Source organism: Lepidochelys kempii, chromosome 27 (genome assembly GCF_965140285.1).
Source record: "Lepidochelys kempii isolate rLepKem1 chromosome 27, rLepKem1.hap1, whole genome shotgun sequence".
Classification (NCBI taxonomy): domain Eukaryota; kingdom Metazoa; phylum Chordata; order Testudines; family Cheloniidae; genus Lepidochelys; species Lepidochelys kempii.
Window position 1 is genome coordinate 8,549,930 of NC_136406.1, and position 18,610 is coordinate 8,568,539.

The following is an 18,610-nucleotide window of genomic DNA, read 5'->3' on the forward strand; positions in this document are numbered from 1 at the left end:
GGGACCAGGCTGCAGCTGGAGTGAGTTAGCACAATGTGTCAGCGGCTAGCACAATTGCTCAGTGCAGTCCTCCCAAGGCTCTGGGCAGTGTAGTTGCTCTCATTCCCGGTGTGTATTTGTCCACCAATGCAGATCACTTTGTGCTGCCTTAAAAGCATGGTGCCCTGTTCCCCTGGGAGAATGAGTTCAGGGGCAGTTATTCCCACCTGGCAGCCAACGAATAGGAAATGGGAAGGGGACAGACGACAGAATTTTGCAACACAGTGCCTGATTTGTTTTGAATGTGCAATACGTTTGTTTTAGCTGCACTGCATTTGATTTTACTTTATTTGTAAAATCTAAAAGGAATTTCGCTGCCTGCGAAGTGGGAATTTTGCAGCGCTAACCTCTGGGGGGAGGGAGCATCCACAACTCCCTCTCCAGCACAGTTGCTTACAATTAACAAAGACAGCAAACCTCCCCAGAGCTCCCATCGCAGAGGGGAACTGTAGCGTTTGGGGTGGTAGCTGGTAGGTGTGACTATTTCACCTCCCGGCTGGCTTCCATGCATTTAATCCCACCCCCCACCCCCGCGCAACTGCTTTGCAATATACCAAGGAAAGGCTGCAAACCCCAGCTCCCCACTGCGAAGTGTTGCAAAAGCTCCTCAGAAGTTTGCTTCCAGTTTGCTAAGCCAGAAACGTTTTTCCCCCTTCTGTCTTTCCCCTTCCCTGCTTTTTTGGGATCAGCCCACAAGTGACTGGCTCTCCGGTGACGCAGTGTCTACTCTGAGGCTTCCTTTGAATCATTAGCAGACACGCACAGACACTTTTTTTTGATATTCCTCTCCTCCTTCTCTCTCTTTCCACCCGCCTCCCCTTCTACCCCAGCCCCTCCAGCGTCCTCCCCTCCTGAGCAAGAGGAGGACAGAAGGGAGAAAGCAATTACCCAACTCAGGAGCTCTGCAAGGAGAGAAGCCGAGAGAGAGTGTGTGTGGGGGAAAATCCAGCCTCCATCCAAAAAGAAAACCCAACCCTTCAGAAAAACCTCTCCCTGGGCATGAAACTCACTAATCTCGCCTGCTCTGCATGGCCACGGATGCTGCAATGCACATTCTTCTGCCTCTTGAGCCTTGATCTGGGACTCGGCGCTGCTCGCTCAGGTAGAGTTTGCAAATGTTTTTCCAACTCCTAAGTGTGTCTGTGAGTGAGAGAGTTGGGGGGGGGGGTGCTCCGTTTCTTTGTGCATCGGCTGCTCTGGACCGATTCCTTTTTCTTCCCTTTTTTTTGGGAAAGAAAAGAGGGAAAGGAGGCAGTGGGTGGGGGTGTGCAGGGGCTCTGCAGGGAAGGGAGGGCAGCTAGAGCAAAGAGCTGAGTGAAACCAGATGTGGAGGGCTCCCTGGCACTGCTCGAAGTGGGGGTGGGATGGAGAAGGGAGCAGGAATGAAACTACACAGCTCATTAAAAACACAGTAAACCCCCCCCCCACCACCAAAAAAAGTGCTTTTCTCCTTGAAGAGCAGCGCATCTCTGCTGCTGGGGCTGAACCAGTGATTCCACCCCTGACAAATACTCCACAGTGCTCCAGGCCAACAAAAACTTTGGTCGATACAAAGTTTTCCAGCAATACGTCCCTCTTCCCCCGCCCCCCCCCAGTGAACTGAAAAATCTGCCCTCTCTGGTATGCATTGGGTACCTAGTTCTCTCTGGGTGACAGGGATTTGGCATGTGTCACTCGGGTGTGTTGTAACGGGGTTGCTGGCCATTTGTTAGGCATCAGTAGCTAGCTAGATTTATTGATGCCATCATGCCAAAGCAGACTCAGCGTGTCTGTGGGGGTCGGTTGTGGTTTATTTATTTATTGTAGTCATTCTTCCTCTTTGGCCAAGTTGGCTAAAATCCACCCAAGAGTCTGGACAACTCATGGTTTGTACTGGACAGAAAGTCTCAATAAATAAATTAAATAAAAGGGTCTTTTCCAGTGTATATGTTTAAGACACACGCTGTTAAATGCAGAAGAAAAGTCAGCCTAGCATTAGGAATTCCCAGAAGAATCGGATGCTCGATCACCAGAGGAGAAGAATACAGCAGCACCGGGGGAGCGGAGGGGGTGGTTTAGGGGGAAAAGAGATTATTAGGTCAGATTGGATGTGAATCAAAGCAGCTCAGGAATTTGATTGCCAGCACTGGAAGCTGTGGATGCAATCTGGAACCCTTTTGTCTCCTGAGTGGGAGGTGTTCTGTTTGGTTTTTTTAAGGAGTTTATACTTTTAGGCCCCAATTCAACCAATCGCTCCAGTTCAGCCAAGCACATAAGCATGGGCTCAAGACTCATGGGCTGTTAAGCGTATGCTTAATTGCTCTGTTGAACCGCGACCTTAATAGGTACTGGTAGGCTATGATTTTTGTTTTAATTTCTCATGATCAAATCCTTATTTTTTTTATCTTGGTAAATATGTGACATGCCAGATGGCCTGCAGCTTTCACGACCTCCAATAGAATAGCCATTTGAACTGTTTTGTAACTCAGGATGTGTCTATTTACATAAGTGAGTGACTGACGTCCATTTAGTTGCTTCCTTTAATTAATTCGGCTGTATTAAAAAAAAAAATAGGGTCTATTGGCCTAAACAAAAACAAACTTAAACCCTCGGTTTAATTTGAGTGCTCTCCGTAAATCCGTACCAGATTTGTAAATGGCGATTTGCGAGGGTGACATTTTCCTCTCTACATAAGTAACAATGAGAACTAAATTCTGGTCTTGTCCTTGCCCTTCACGGTTCCTGGCAGCAGATGGCTGAACTGCTGACTCCTTGGGAATATCGAAAACTGGGAGGAATCCGTGATTATTGGGAGCATTGCAGCAGTACGTAGACATCACAACAGAGATGCTTGTGCTAGGTTCTGTGCAGACACATAGTGAGAGACCGTCCCTTTCCCTGTCCTAAAGACTAGCTACATAGGCAAAGCAGGCTAAGGGTAGGAGAAAGGCTCTATTGTTATCCCCATTTTACAGATGTGGAAGTGAGATGGAGAGAACTGTACATGCGAGTCAGTCTCAGACTCTCTCTCTACAGGAGCTGTAACTTCCAACTCGGACAGACGTAACTGCAGGAGTGGTGGGATGAGCTAGCAGACCTGAGTACGTCTAGGGTTTCAGGTGGGATCACACCTGGGGCGACTAGCCCCTCCCACCATCACAGCAGCATTGCTATTTTTAGCGCACTATCTCAATCACGGCTGGCGCAGGTATGTCTACCTGAGCAGGAAATTACAGCTCCAGTGTAGCCGTACCCTAGGCGACTTGCCTACGGACGAGCCAGGAGCAGAGCCCAGGCCTTGCAGATCCCACTCTGATGCCGTAACCAAAAGACCAACCTTACTCCTAAGTAGGTTCAAGGGTCCAGAAGGCAGCCCTGTGTAAAGCTGGGCACCATGTGCTGCTGTTCACATTTGTCTTAAGGCTGGCTGAAATTGGGGTGGCCAGATCTCTTGCCGTTCCTTGCGGCTGTGGCTAACAGGGCGCAAGGAAGGGCCGTGGGAAGAAATCATCATGCGCGGTGTTGTATGAATGGCTGGGTTTATGGGGAGGGTTTTGGCCGGGGGTAAGAGCATGAGCCCGATTGCATGAATTTCTCTGACTCTTCATGGTGTTTGCAAAACTATTTTGAGTTCACAATCCTTTCATGTGCTCCCCCCCCTCCCCCCGGCTAGCTGCAACTCTAGTGAAATTCCAAGGGAAATTAAATTGAAAGACAACCTTCCTCTTTTCCCCCACCAGCTTTTCAAGGCAAAGGGGAGGCTTGTGCTCAGAATTAGGGCTCAGAGCACCTCGTCCCCCTTGCTCCCTAGGCATAAGCAGCCAAGCTACTCACAGCATATGGACCACGTTAGCTCTTCTCCTCCGCTTCACTGATGTTTTTCTCACAGGCCTTCTCTGTTTATTTTCCACTGTCTCCTTTTCTGCTCCATTTTCATGTCGGTTCTTCTCCCCCATCCATTTCCTTCTCTTTTCTTTCCTTGGCCGCTCTCTCCTCAGACCAGCTGGTAGCATTCCACTGCAGCTCTGTGGTGGGGTTTGGAGTCAGGTGGGCAGCGTGGCATTGGATACCGCTGCAGGTGATGCCACCAATGGTCTGAGGTGCGCTGGCAAATATCCGGTTTCTTGTCTCTGCTGCTCACGAATCAGGCCTGTTTAGTTTATTGACACCATGCAGGCTGGGCTGCGTTCTGCCTCGTGCATCGTGGGCTGCAATGATGCCCTCTGGGTTCTGATCCCACAATGTATCTTGGTGGCCCTGCATTAGGCAGGGGAGGGGGCCCAGCTGGCCCTTGCACAAGGGGACAAGCTAGCAGGCAGGAAGCGATTCTCGCTTTGGTTTGGGATCTGGGTGGGTTGTTCATTTCACAGTCATGTTGCTGATCACGCTTTAAAGGGACAAGGCCCCAATTAAAAACCCTGGGGTCCTGAAGAACTGACGCTGGGGCACAGAGTGGCCGTTTTATGGAGAAACCCCTGGTCAGGGACCAGAGGCGCATTTGGTTCGTGCCAAGTCTCCCCTTCCAGGGGACAGTTAATGGGGGACCAAAGCTGAGTCGCGATCCAGATGATTGCTGCTCTCTAAGGGTGTGGGCCCTTTCCAGTAGAAGTCGTGCCTCTATTTCCTGGGCGATCTACACAGCAGCTCAGCTGCATTCATGGACGGAGGCCAGAGGGAGTTAACGCTGCTTGTGCATCCGCAGGTTTAACAGGAGATAGTGCTTCAGAGTGTGGCCATTGCCTTGCTGTGCACCCGCCAGAGCTAGGCGGGACATAGAATCATAGAATAGCAGGATTGGAAGAGACCTCAGGAGGTCATCTAGTGCAACCCCCTGCTCAAAGCCAACACCAACTAAATCAGCCCAGCCAGGGCTTTGTCAAGGTGGACCTTAAAAACCTCTAAGGATGGAGATTCCACCACCTCCCTAGGTAACCCATTCCAGTACTTCACCACCCTCCTAGTGAAATAGTGTTTCCTAACATCCAACCTAGACCTCCCTCACTGCAACTTGATACTATCGCTCCTTTTTCTGTCATCTGCCACCACTGGGAACAGCCGAGCTCCATCCTCTTTGGAACCCCCTTCAGGTAGTTGAAGGCTGCTATCAAATCTCCCCTCACTCTTCTCTTCTGCAGACTAAATAAGCCCAGTTCCCTCAGCCTCTCCTCGTAAATCATGTGCCCCAGCCCCCTAATCATTTTTGTTGCCCTCCGCTGGACTCTCTCCAATTTGTCCACATCCCTTCTCTAGTGGGAGGACCAAAACTGGACGCAATACTCCAGATCTGGCCTCGGAGTGCCGAATAGCGGGGAATAATCACTTCTCTCAATCTCCTGGCAATGCTCCTACTAATACAGCCCAATATGCCGTTGGCCTTCTTGGCAACAAGGGCACACTGCTGACTCATATCCAGCTTCTCAGCCACTGTAATCCCCAGGTCCTGTTCTGCAGAACTGCTGCTTACCCAGTCGGTCCCCAGCCTGTAGTGGTGCATGGGATTCTTCCGTCCTAAGTGCAGGACTCTGCACTTGTCCTTGTTGAACCTCATCAAATTTCTTTTGGCCCAATCCTCCAATTTGTCTAGGTCACTCTGGACCCTATCCTTACCCTCCAGCGTATCTACCTCTCCCCCCAGTTTAGTGTCATCAGTGTACTTGCTGAGGATTCAGTCTATCCCATCATCCAGATCATAGACATGCAGGGATGCAATGGGGGCAATGCCCCTCTCCCTGTTGGTTTAAGTCAAGCCTTTCCATACACTGAGCCTGGAATTCGTAAGGAAAATGAGCTACTAATCCAGGGAAGAGTCCAGGGGCTCACCTGGGGATTGTTTAGCCTTGTTGCTGTCTTTAAGGGAGAAACCACTGTGGTATAATTCTTATGGATTTTATTAAAGAAATGTACAAGCAAATATAACCTAAACAAACATATCATTGGCTAAATGAATATAATTTCTCGAAACGCACAGAGGACGGAACGACACAATGATCAAATCTCAGCTACAGTTGAGGTTGAATTGATAGATCGGTAACTACCAGATTTTACTCATGCCTTCTAGGCAGAGCTCCCATAAGAGGTCTGACTCAGGAAGGACTGAGAATATGTGGAAGGGAGCTTGGGACCCAGCCACGCAGATTTAAAACCTCCTCACCTACCGCTTTAGATTAGCAACCTGACTCTGAAACGATGTCCATTTCCCATCCAGGCAAAAATTGCTTGGAACTCCTGTGGGATCTGGGGTTTGCCCCTGCATATCCGGCTGCTTATGGGACTTAGGTCCAAAATGTAGATGCTTGTGCGTGGGGGGGGAGGGGGGGGAGGGGGGAAGGGAGGGAGCAAAAGGGGCAGAGAAAAGATTTTTCCAAAGCAGAAGGTGAACAGAACACTTCTTGTGTAATTGTCCCTCCATTTCAATTAAAACGGCTTGGTTAGCTGTAAACTTTCCCCTGCAGTCTTCGCAACTCAGACAGTGCGGCACTGGGCTAAGTTAGCACATGGGAGGCGGAGGGCAAGCGTCTGTTATTTGTTTGTATTATAGAAGTGCCTACAGGCCTTCCCGGAGATCAAGGCCCCAGCGTGCTAGGTGTTGTACACACACACGCAGTGAGAGACAGGCCCTGGTCTGAAGAACTTACAATCTAAATGGACAAGGTAGACAAATGGTGGGAGGGCAGAGAGGCCTGGAGGGGGGAAGTTGTCTGCCCAAAGAATTCAGGAAGTGAACAAACCCCGTAAGTCATTCACAGTAAACTAGATTTTTTGTTTTATTTATATTCCCAGTTTGTCTAATCCTGGCTGCACAAATCAGTCAGCCCCAAGAATAGTGAAACGGTAAGGAGAAATTTCCCGTGTTCTTAGATATTCCCATCCACTCTTTCTGTCTGCTCCCCTGCCACCCGTCAGGTAAAATGACAGGCCTACTCTGATTCCTGAATGTCGCTCCCTGGGTCCCAGTCCACAGTGTGGAAGGAAGAGGGGTGGATGGATTGGAGACTGGGTGGCTAGGGATCGGATGTGGATATTTTCACCTCTAGGTCACCGGTTCTAATACAGCCCAGCTTGCTAGCATCTGAAAGATATTATTACTGGACAGCTGTTTGCTGGCCTGTGTGGACAGATCGTGGGAAGTGATTATTCCCCTCTGTTCGGCACTCGTGAGGCCACATCTGGAGTATTGCGTCCAGTTTGGGGCCCTCCACTACAGAAAGGATGTGGACAAATTGGAGAGAGCCCAGTGGAGGGCAACAAAAATTATTAGGGGGCTGGGGGTGGGGAAAATTATGGGGGAACTGGGAGTCAACGGTGTGCCCTTGTTGTCAAGAAGGCTAATGGCATTTTGGGCTGTATAAGTAGGAGCATTGCCAGCAGATTGAGGGACATGATCATTTCCCTCTATTCAGCATTGATGAATCATAGAATCTCAGGGTTGGAAGGGATCTCAGGAGGTCATCTAGTCCAACCCCCTCTTCAAAGCAGGACCAACCCCCAACAAAATCATCCCAGCCAGGGCTTTGTCAAGCCTGACCTTAAAAACTTCTAAGGAAGGAGATTCCACCACCTCCCTAGGTAACGTATTCCAGTGTTTCACCACCCTCCTAGTGAAAAAGTTTTTCCTAATATCCAACCTAAACCTCCCCCACTGCAGCTTGAGACCACTGCTCCTTGTTCTGTCGTCTGCTACCACTGAGAACAGTCTAGAGCCATCCTATTTGGAACCCCCCTTCAGGTAGTTGAAGGCTGCTATCAAATCCCCCCTGATTCTTCTCTTCCGCAGACTAAATAATCCCAGTTCCCTCAGCCTCTCCTCATAAATCATGTGTTCCAGTCCCCTAATCATTTTTGTTGCCCTCCGCTGGACATTTTCCAATTTTTCCACATCCTTCTTGTAGTGTGGGGCCCAAAACTGAACACAGTACTCCAGATGAGGCCTCACCAGTGTCGAATAGAGGGGAACGATCATGTCCCTCGATCTGCTTGCAATGCCCCTACTTATACATCCCAAAATGCCATTGGCCTTCTTGGCAACAAGGGCACATTTTTGACTCATATCCAGCTTTTCGTCCACTGTAACCCCTAGGTCCTTTTCTGCAGAACTGCTGCCGAGCCATTTGGTCCCTAGTCTGTAGCGGTGCATTGGATTCTTCTGTCCTAAGTGCAGGACTCTGCACTTGTCCTTGTTGAACCTCATCAGATTTCTTTTGGCCCAATCCTCTAATTTGTCGAGGGCTCCTCTGTATCCTATCCCCATCCTCCAGATCATTTATGAAGATATTGAACAAAACTGGCCCGAGGACCGACCCTTGGGGCACTCCACTTGATCCTGGCTGCCAACTAGACAAGGAGCCATTGATCACTACCCGTTGAGCCCGACAATCTAGCCAACTTTCTGTCCACCTTATAGTCCATTCATCCAGCCCATACTTCTTTAACTTGCTGGCAAGAATACTGTGGGAGACCGTGTCAAAAGCTTTGCTAAAGTCAAGGAACAACACATCCACTGCTTTCCTCTCATCCACAGAGCCAGTTATCTCGTCATAGAAGGCAATTAGATTAGTAAGGCATGATTTGCCCTTGTTGAATCCATGCTGACTGTTCCTGATCACTTTCCTCTCCTCTAAGTGCTTCAGGAGGCCTCATCTGGAGTGCTATGTCCAGTTTTGGGCCCCACACTACAAGAAGGATGTGGAAAAATTGGAAAGAGTCCAGCGGAGAGCAACAAAAATGACCAGGAGCTGGTGCACATGATTTACGAGGAGAGGCTGAGGGAACTGGACTTATTTAGTCTGCAGAAGAGAAGAGTGAGGGGGGATTTGATAGCAGCCTTCAACTACCTGAAGGGGCTTCCAAAGAGGATGGAGCTCGGCTGTTCTCAGTGGTGGCAGATGACAGAACAAGGAGGGATAGTATCAAGTTGCAGTGGGGGAGGTCTAGGTTGGATATTAGGAAACACTATTTCACTAGGAGGGTGGTGAAGCACTGGAATGGATTACCTAGGGAGATGGTGGCATCTCCTTCCTTAGAGGTTTTTAAGGTCAGGCTTGACAAAGCCCTGGCTGGGATGATTTAGTTGGGGGTTGGTCCTGCTTTGAGCAGGGGGTAGGACTAGATGACCTCCTGAGGTCCCTTCCAATCCTGAGATTCTATGATTCTGTTACAGCTTTGTTGGGTCTCAGTCTAGATCCATGTGGACAGGTGTGCGCAGCACAAAATCCACCACCACGGTTGACCCCTCAGCAGAGAGGCCGTAAACGCACACTGGGTGGAAGGTTAAATCCAAAAGAAGACATTGCAGGAAGGAGATTGGGGCGTACTAGAGAAAACCTGAAGAAACAGAAGCTGTGTAAAACATGAGACACTCTAGGAAAAGTAGTGTGAGGAGATAACAGGAAAGAAAAGCTGCCAAGCCTTGAATGGGCCATGGAGACCGACCACCCCTTTTCCCCAAAGTGGGCCCTCCCAGGGTGGGGCACGTTGTCAGGGGGTGGGAAGCTCCTGCTGCGCCTTGCGGCGCTGTGTCTGCACTGTGATTAAATACAGGACGTTATTTATTTGTGGCCAGCCTAGCCCCTTTATTGTTATTTATAATTGGTGTTACTGCAGCACCTAGTAAAAAAGGAACGGGATGTCTGGGAAGGGCTAAAGGGGAAACAGACCATTCTGGAGGGTGGGCCTTAGTTGTAGCTTTGGTTTGAAAGGGTTTTAAAAAACCTTATGTGAATTACAAGACAAAAAAGCTCCATTAAGATGGAGTGAAGGCTGAGACTACATCTGCATAACTTCGGGGTGCAGATCATTCCACAGATGATGTAATTATCCCAGAACCAAGCATTGCAAAGCCAGGAAATTCAGAGCTAAGGTTATACTTAAAAGAAATCCAGACGTGTTAACTCATAGAAATGAAGCATAATGCACCCAAACAGCCTTAATTCCACGCCTGTAGTGATGCCATGCAGTAGCTGTATGAGTACGATAAAGGCATTTTAGGGTTTGCGGTCCCAGTTTAGACAAAACTGATTTTTAAAGATACAGGATGGGGTGGGGTTGGTTGTATGTTTTTTTCTCCTCATAGGATCATTACAAGGCAGAGTTAAGGCTGTTTGGATGCCTTATGGTGCATTTTTGTGTCTTAGACATGTCTGAATTTCTTCTCAGCATAACCTTAACTCTGAATTTCCTGGGTTTGTAATGCTTGGTCTTAGGATAATTAAAACATCCCTGTAATGGTTCAGTAACCTTTCAGTTTCTGATGCATGCTTTCAACCTTAACTACACTTCAACATATTTTGTTTAATCTTGCCGTTTCCTTGGTATTTTTTTTTTAATTAAAAATTTCCTGTGTGAAGACTAAGCAAGAAGCTCCCAGGGAATGCTGCCGTGCAGTATTTCTGTGGCTTGGAAGATCTGTAGCGTTAATCGTGAAGTTAATGTTTGAGGGCAGCACCACAGATACAAGAGCAGCACAAAGCCATCGAAGTGCACTAGTGTATCTGGCTCTGCTGCGTGAGCGAGCCTGGGGCTGTGTGAAAAGGAGTGGGGGCCCTGTCCTTGAGACCCAGTGTCACAGGGTGCGGCTGTCGCAAAGCAGCCGCACGTTGGGGAGCCTATCAAGCGCTGATCCTAGCCCAAAGCAAGATGGGACACGTGTCAAGACCTCTCATTGGTAGATTTTGTCCCATCTTCCCTTTGAATAAGAAACTGGGAGCCACGAATAAGTAACTGGTACTGCGAATAAGGAACCAACTTCATCCTCTTGGTGTACGCTCACTTATACCCATGTAAAAAATGCTGTATACCAGTATAGCTTATTTCCATTCCTGCAAGGGAATGAACTTGCATTCAAGCTATGGGGGTTTACTGCTTTAGTGCTACCAGCATAATTAAAGTCTTACAATTTTTGTGTGGAGACAAGGCCTAAGATAGAGCTCAGCTAAGAAGAAAGACTACTAATGTGGGCTGCGTGAGCTCAGCTCCTCTGAAAACTGAGGCCAAGTGAGGTGCCCGAAAACCGAGGCATTCAAAGACCGGCAGCAAATTTTGCAAATACGATCTTTGTACATATGTGGGGATGTACAGCTATAAATATTTTACAGCAGGCCCACGTACTTTATTAAAGCTCCATTAAATTATCACACGTATGTTAAAATATTTTACCCTTTGTTATCAATGATCAAAATATCTGCACATAGATAGTCTTTGGGGTAGGCACCATCCTTCTGGTCTGTGTTTGTACAGCACCTAACACGATGGGCCCTGGTCTGTGCCTGGGGCTCCTACGCACTACAATAATAATAATTACCACCCATCATCTTCCTTGTCGCACTTCAGTCCACCTGAAACAAGGGTAGTGTCACGATTGCATTGATCAGACAGGGTGGGCAATGGGAAAACTGATAGAAAATAAAATAAGTCTTTTTTGTTGTTAACCCCTGTATTTTGGTAACCAGCAATGAAAAAGCCCATGACAGTGAGTAGGGAGTAGCTTATGACTTTCTCGGCCTATTTCTGCCCTTCGATGCATGCACAGTTCTCTGCTTGGATGGAGTGGAAGTCATGCACGTCCACGGGCAGAATTAGGCTCTTGAAGATTATTCGGTGGTGCTTGTGAATGGAAATTAGGTGTTGGAATCTGGAAGGTAGAATTGAAGGCCTGATTCTGTGATTGGATCTGTCCGAGGTAAAATGAGCCTCAGGCTGAGGGAAGGCACAAGGGGCTGACCCAGGCCTGTATGAGGGTGCAAATGAGGTCTAAGATTAGATTGGGGTATTGGGAACCAGGGCTCCTGGATTCTGCCTCTGCCACTGACTCACCATGTGACCTTGGGCAAATCGTTTAACTTGTCTATGCACCATTTCACCTCTGTCACATGGCTATAAATAATATTTACCTCCATCCCCTGCAGGGTTGGGAGAATGAGCGAATGTTTGTAGAATGCTCTGAGATGATCAGATAAAATGTGGCCTATGGGCCTGATCCAAAGCCCGTTGACACCAGTAGAAAGATTCCCCTTGACTTCAATGAACTGTGAATCAGGTCCTATAAGAACCAAGTGTACTAGTCTCCCAAGAAGTAAGATCAGCTACAGCAAAGAAGTAGGGATTCAAGTAACTCCCCCACCACGCAAGCTGCTTTGCTACGTGCACTGTGCTGGCTGAAATGAGTTTGTTGGCTCTTTGAGTGAGGCTTCGTGGCATTTCATACAGAAATCCCACCCATCGCGAGATTCCCTTTCTTTCCCTGTAGCGAGAAATCTGTTTGTTTTTCCTTGAGGTTTAGTGAAAAACCTCTCTTATTTTACTTCTTGGCTTGAGTGTGTAGATCCACTTCCTGCTGAGTCAGGCCCCAGCCTGAGCCAACTTTCTTCTCTGACGGGACAGCTTGTGCTTGGGAAGGATGCTGGAATGGAGGCGGAGTGCTGATGGGAAAATCAGACCTGAGCTCTGCCCAGAATAGTTTTTTATTTCTCCTCCTTTAGAAAAAAATGTTTTTTAAAGAGGGGGAAGGAAGTAGAGCATGGGCGACTTCTCACAGCGGGCACCCCTCATGGTAAGCAGGGTCTGAACTGAAATACCTGACTTTAAAACTTCCCCCTAGATCTTGGGAGACATTTGGACAAAAATCAAGACGCAGACTTGGGTTTTGCAGCCTGAACTTATCTCTAGAGGCACTGTGTCCCATGTATAGGGAACTGGACTAGGTCACTATTCCTAGCCATGCCCCTTGGGGCAAGTGGCTTCGCCACCTCTGTTTCCCTGTCACCCTGTTTCTACTTAGATTGTAAGGTCTTTGAGGCAGGGATTGTCCCTCTTACCACATGTATGACAGCACCTAGCACAGAGGGGCTCTGGTCTTAGTTGGTGTGATGTATTGAAAACTGTGTTATAATGAGAAGCTGCCACTTTAAGCGTAAAGAGTTTCTTGGTCCTGCTTGTGGGCTAGGGGGCTCTGTAGGGAAGCGTGTGATCTAGGTCTTCAGCAGACAGTCTGCAAAGACTCGGCTTAGAGCAAGGCGGAGTGAGTTGTGGCTCTCTGAGTTAGAGAGCAGTCTGCTTTGTCTCTCTCTGTTTTGAGTTCTTGTGTGTCAGGGTTCTGGATCAAAGAACTATAGTGTTATGTTGCAACCTTCCAAAAAGAGTATTTGGTGGTTTTTCTCTACCTTCTCTGTCTGTATGCCGTGAACATAACAGTTGGGTTCTCTGGGCACTAGTGGAATGCAAGTAAAAATAATTGCTAGTTAGAATGCCTGGTAGAAGAGCACCTTAGTTATAAGATGAATTCTCTTTGGGGTCTGACTGTGAGTCCATGCCAGTGTAACTCCATTGTTAAGTGGAGTTACTCCCAGTTTATACAGGTGTAAATGGAAGGAGAATCAGGCTCTGAGGCTCAAGAAGAATTTTCCTAAGTGTAAAAATGCTTTGAAGATTGCAGACGTCTTGTCTACCAGCTTGGGGGCGTGGGTTGGCTGTTAAGTTTGACTTGCACTTCCTCTGTACCAGAGCCTCAATGAGCTTTTAGAAAGTAATTTCACATAATACCGACAGGGATACAGGTTCTGGGCAGCAGCCACAGCTGACTTCAGGGGTTTGCTTGACACTGTGGGTGCAGCTTCGTAAGAAGCCGGCGTATGTTCCTAGCACAGACATGCCTCAGAGAATGTTTTCCTGTTGGCCTTACAGGGTATGGGCCAAAACATGTGCTGTTGTATCCCTTTTTGTTCTTCCCTAATTAAATTAATGGGTGACCTCAGGATAAATATTTATGTGCTCGTCTAATCCTTGCAGAAGGTACAAGGTGTTTTACTGTTTCTCTGAGCATTGCCATAAAGAGCTCTCAGTTGCAAAGTGAGAGCCATATTGTGACTTCCACACCACCCTTTGAAGCCTGCATGTCGTGGTGGGCAGAATGCCAAGGAGGAGAGGGTGTTTTCGATATTGCCAGAGACTGTGCATCATGCTGAAACACACACAGGCCAGATATTGGTCTGTTCTTGTGCTGTAAATCTGGATTAACTCGGCGGGAGTCCAGGGAGTTACTCTAGTTTTACACGGCTGTGACTGAGAGCAGAATCCAGCCGGTGTCCCTTTCCCTGGGTTTTCTTTGTAAAATAATGCTTTGTGCTTATGGTCTCCGATGTTTAAGTGACAGATGCCAAAGGAGCGGGCCGTTGTCTTGACATAAAGCTCTCCAGCTCCTGCAGACGGTGGCTGAGAGCTGGGGGGAGAAGCCTGTTTTGTACCTTGGGGAGTTTAGGCTGCTAAATGGTCCCAGCCTCCTGAGGGGCTGTCAGTGGACTTCGCCACGGTTCAGAACAGCCCAGAATCTACCAGAATCTGTGCTACCAAGACTCCCCGCCCCCCCCTTGCTTCTGCCCTTAGCCATGCCCCTGGCTGTGGGGCCAGGGCAGGGGACAGAACCTGTCCTAGTAAATGAAATGATCCCCGTGACACTGATCTAGAGAGTGGCTTTGTTTCTAGTATGCTAAATGGCTGCTGCACATGGAATGGTGACGCAGTACGGTAGCAGCTGCTTGCTGTGTTCCTCGCTGCGTCATGACCGGCTCTGAGATCAGGCTGCTGCGTGCTGTAGCCCATTACAAAGCAGTTTCATCATAAAAGCCCAGAACATTAGGATGATTTTCCAGGTTTTTACAGAATGTGGAGCCTGAAAGGCATCAGCCCTGGAGATGGGATTTCTGTCAATCCATGGAGTGGGCACAGTGGCGGTTTCCCTACGCTGCCTCCCCAGTGTGCCCCAGCCTCCTGCGATCAAAGTCAGGTCCCCAAAAATCATGAGGTTGGCTTAAAAACGGCTAGATTTTTTTTTCCAAACATGGTTTGCCTTTTAGCCTTTGTGGGTGAAGGTTTTCAAGCTTTTTCCTGCACTGCAAGGGCTAAAAATGTGCTCTTTTTTTTCATTGAACACTGAGATTCTCACATGATTACATGACTCCAGGAGCTGGGGCTGGAAGAAAAACGTGGAATTTCAGAAGAGCTGCCAAAGAGGGAGCCCCTCTGGGGTGAGAGGAGAGTTTAGTCCTTGCAGAGTGCAATGTTTGTCAAACCCTTATCAGTGATTAGGAGTCAGGCGTCCAGCTGTCTGACTGGCTGGCATGGGTTCTGTGTGTGAGAATTGAGTAGCATCAGAGCTGAGGGCTGAGTTTTTGGCTTGTAGTTGCAGTGTCACATTGGAGGGACAGGACAGAGCTGCCCCGCCCTGCAGGTAGGCTGCTTACTGGACACCATGGTTGTGCAGGGATAACCTACTGACCACTCTGTTCCTTTGCAGCTGGCTGATGCATAAAGAAGGTGGTGCCCTTAGGAACACTAACCCCTGGGCTCCCCAAGCAGGGGGTCTGCAATGTGTCTAGCCCTTATATGGGTTTAGCACTTATAGGGTCCCGGCATCAGGGAGAAGAATAGCTGTACTCTCTGGACCTTCAGCTTCAGATCTTACAGTGTGGGGGCAGCCCTCCCTCCTGTGCTGCAGGGGGAGCGAGTTCCACATGGCTCCATGGGCGAGGGCTTTTGCGGGGGTGGGGTGGGGTAAGAATGTACAAACTAAAAGAACAGGAGGACTTGTGGCACCTTAGAGACTAACAAATTTATTTGAGCACAAGCTTTCATGGGCTACTGTGTAGACATCAAAGATCCCAGGGGGGCCCTTTCCATTACAAGGAAGCGGCTTGCACTGGTGTCCTCTGCCAGGATTCTGTGTGCAGCTGTCTGCCGAGTCCCGGTCCACTGCTCTGTCCACTACTACACCAAGGTGCAGCATGAGGTGCTTCCGAGGGATGTGTGAGAATGTATTTCCTTGACAATGGTGGAATTACCTGCCATCGGGGAAGTTTTTTCCTGACCGCTGGTCAGTGGTTGGCTCATGCCCTGAAACAAGATGGTTTGTAAAATTAATGTTTTATTTTATTATTTCTATTGCAGTAGGGCCTAGGAGTTCCTGTTGTAGACCAGGATCCTATTGTGCCAGGCACCATAGAAACACAGAATGAGGAGACACGGACAGCCCCTGCCCTGCCCCAAAGAGCTTACAGTCTAAATAAATCCCTTAAACAAGTTTAATCCTTTCTAATGGAATTGCAGAGGTGGCTGCATTACAGTGGAATTGGAAAAGGTTCAGAAAAGGCCAACGAAAGTGATTAGAGGTATGGAACAGCTTCCGTATGAGGAGAGATTAATAAGACTGGGACTTTTCAGCTTGGAAAAGAGATAGCTAAGGGAGATATGATTGAGGTCTATAAAATCACGACTGGTGTGGAGAAAGTAAATAAGGAAGTGTTCTTGGTTCTGTCTAACTAATCATCTGTTTAAGGTGCCTGTCACCTTTTTGTGGATGGATGGAGAATCAGATTCTGGCTAGCCCCTGTTCATAGACACAAGGAAGGCATGGAGCACAAGGATGTCCCCACGCAGCTACTGCACAAAAGCCAGCCAAAATCCTGTTGTGGGGTACGGTCCCTGCAGGTGTTAGCTGCCTGGCAGGAGGAGGGGCAAACACAGATTATACACCCCTGCACTGGGCTGCATGCACTCTGCATCCTCTGCATGGGCGGTGGGGCTACGACTCCAGCACCCCAACTGAGCCGAAACCCCCGTGTGCTCGGTCTCCAGTTGTGAGGTAGCTCTTCGGGCGAGCAGTGCAGCGTGTGATGTACTGTTGAGATGCCAGGGTGCTGTTATTGCTAGGATACGTTGTGTGGTAGTCTTGAATTCACATGGGTCTGTTGTGCCTGCATGGAAAGAGAGCGAGGAACCTACTGCCGGAATGGCCTTAAGGGAGGGTGTGCACTGAGTGGTGGGAGCATCAAGAGGGGACCGGGAGCTGGGCCCACTGGATTCTATATTTTGCTCTCTCACAGATTCCCATGTTACCTGTGCCTCAGTTTCTCCATCTGTAGAATGATGATGCGATTTACCTACCTCATAGGGTTAATTAATTAATTCTCTCTCATCTGCCTTTTTCAAGCATCAGTCATTGAAGCTTCTAGGTGCCTTAAAGAGCATTAGGAAACAATGGTCCCAACATGCATTATTATGATGTTTATGGCTATAACACTCTGAATATGTCCAACACTTAGGGGAGAGACTGCCTGGGACTACAGAGTGCTGTAGGCATAGATAGGAGCATGGCTGAGTGGACAGTGAACTGAACTGGGACTCAGGAGACCCGAATTCAATTTCAGTTCTGCCACTGGGTTGCTGGAGAAACGGAGGCACGGGGAACTGATGTGTTTTACCCAAAATGGGGACAATGAAATCTATCTGCTTTGTAAGGCACTTGGAGATCTACAGATGAAATGCACTAAATAACAGGTCGGTATTATTATTTGTAGATTATAAGCTCCTTGGGGCAGGGACCTTTTTTATGCTGTTTGTACAGTACCTACCATGATGGGGGCCTGATCTATGGCTGGGGCGCATAGGCCCTACAATAATACAAATAATAAATAATAGTAAAGGTAGGTAGGGTGACCAGATGTCCTGATTTTATAGGGACAGTCCCAATTTGTGGGTCTTTTTCTTATATAGGCTCCTATTACCCCTCACCCCCTGTCCCGATTTTTCACATTTGCTGTTTGGTCACCCTAAAGGTAGGTAGGTATTGCGGGAAAGGACTGTGTTCTCCATGACAGAAGGCAGTTTAGGAATTTTATGTGAAAGACAAGTATACTGTTTATTACAGAAAAGCTGGGTGACATCCCGGCTCCACTGAAGTCAAAGGGAGCTTTGCCACTGACTTCAGTGGGGCCAAGATTTCGCGCAGAGTGTTCTGTGCCTTATTAGTGACTGGTTTGTGAGAGGGATAGAGTTCAGTGTGGTGGAGAAGGCAGGGAGTCACAGAATGACTCCATTCACGTGAATGGCTGTCATGAACCGAGCACAGTGATGTGCTGACTACTCATCCTGGTTATGCAGAGCCCTGTGGGAGCAATGAAAAATCATGGTCACTGGTGAATTTCCTCTCTGCTGCAGCCTGGGAAACCCAGAGCAGCAGCAGCGACATTGGAACTGTCTGTCTGCTGGCTCAGCCAGGTACCTCTGCATTGCTTTACGTTCAGTCCACGGCGTGGAAGGGCTTTAGCGAGAAACGTTTGTGTTTGGTTTTTTGGTTAAAGAAAGCTTAGATTTTGCAGAAGCTGGTGGCACTCACCTGGGAAAGATTCCCTCTCACCCTGGGAGGAGAGGCGTTTTCAAGCCCTGTCCAAAGTTGCCACCAGCTTATGGTGATTTGGTAACCTGTGTCAAATAATAATATCTAGCTCTTTTCATCTGTCGCTCTCAAAGCACTTCACAAAGGAGGTCAGTGTCATTACCCCATTTTACAGCTGGGCACAGAGCCGGGAAGTGCCTTGCCCAAGGTCATCCAGCAGGCCAGCGGCAGAACTGGGAATAGAAGCCATGACTCCTGAGTCCCAGCCCAGTGCATTGTCCACTAGGCCACACTGCCAAAAAACTCACTAATCTCAGGCTCTTTCCGAGCAGAGAGGAGTCTCCATCACAGAAGCGCTCACCATGCTAAGCAGCAACGCCCACCCTTGTGGCAGTCCCAGTGGAGAGGCCAAGGATCAAATAGGCCATGGAG

General features: G+C 48.4%; 1 protein-coding gene across 1 annotated transcript in view; it reads left to right on the forward strand.

Annotated features, from left to right (window-relative positions):
- The first annotated feature begins 646 nt into the window (after window positions 1-646).
- MRC2 (mannose receptor C-type 2) overlaps window positions 647-18,610 on the forward strand; it is a 91,660-nt gene continuing 73,696 nt past the window's right edge. Inside the window, exon 1 of the mRNA XM_073326006.2 lies at window positions 647-1,141. Coding sequence (XP_073182107.2) covers window positions 1,039-1,141 — 103 coding nt within the window. The 5' untranslated portion in view covers window positions 647-1,038. The remainder of the gene's footprint in view (window positions 1,142-18,610) is intronic.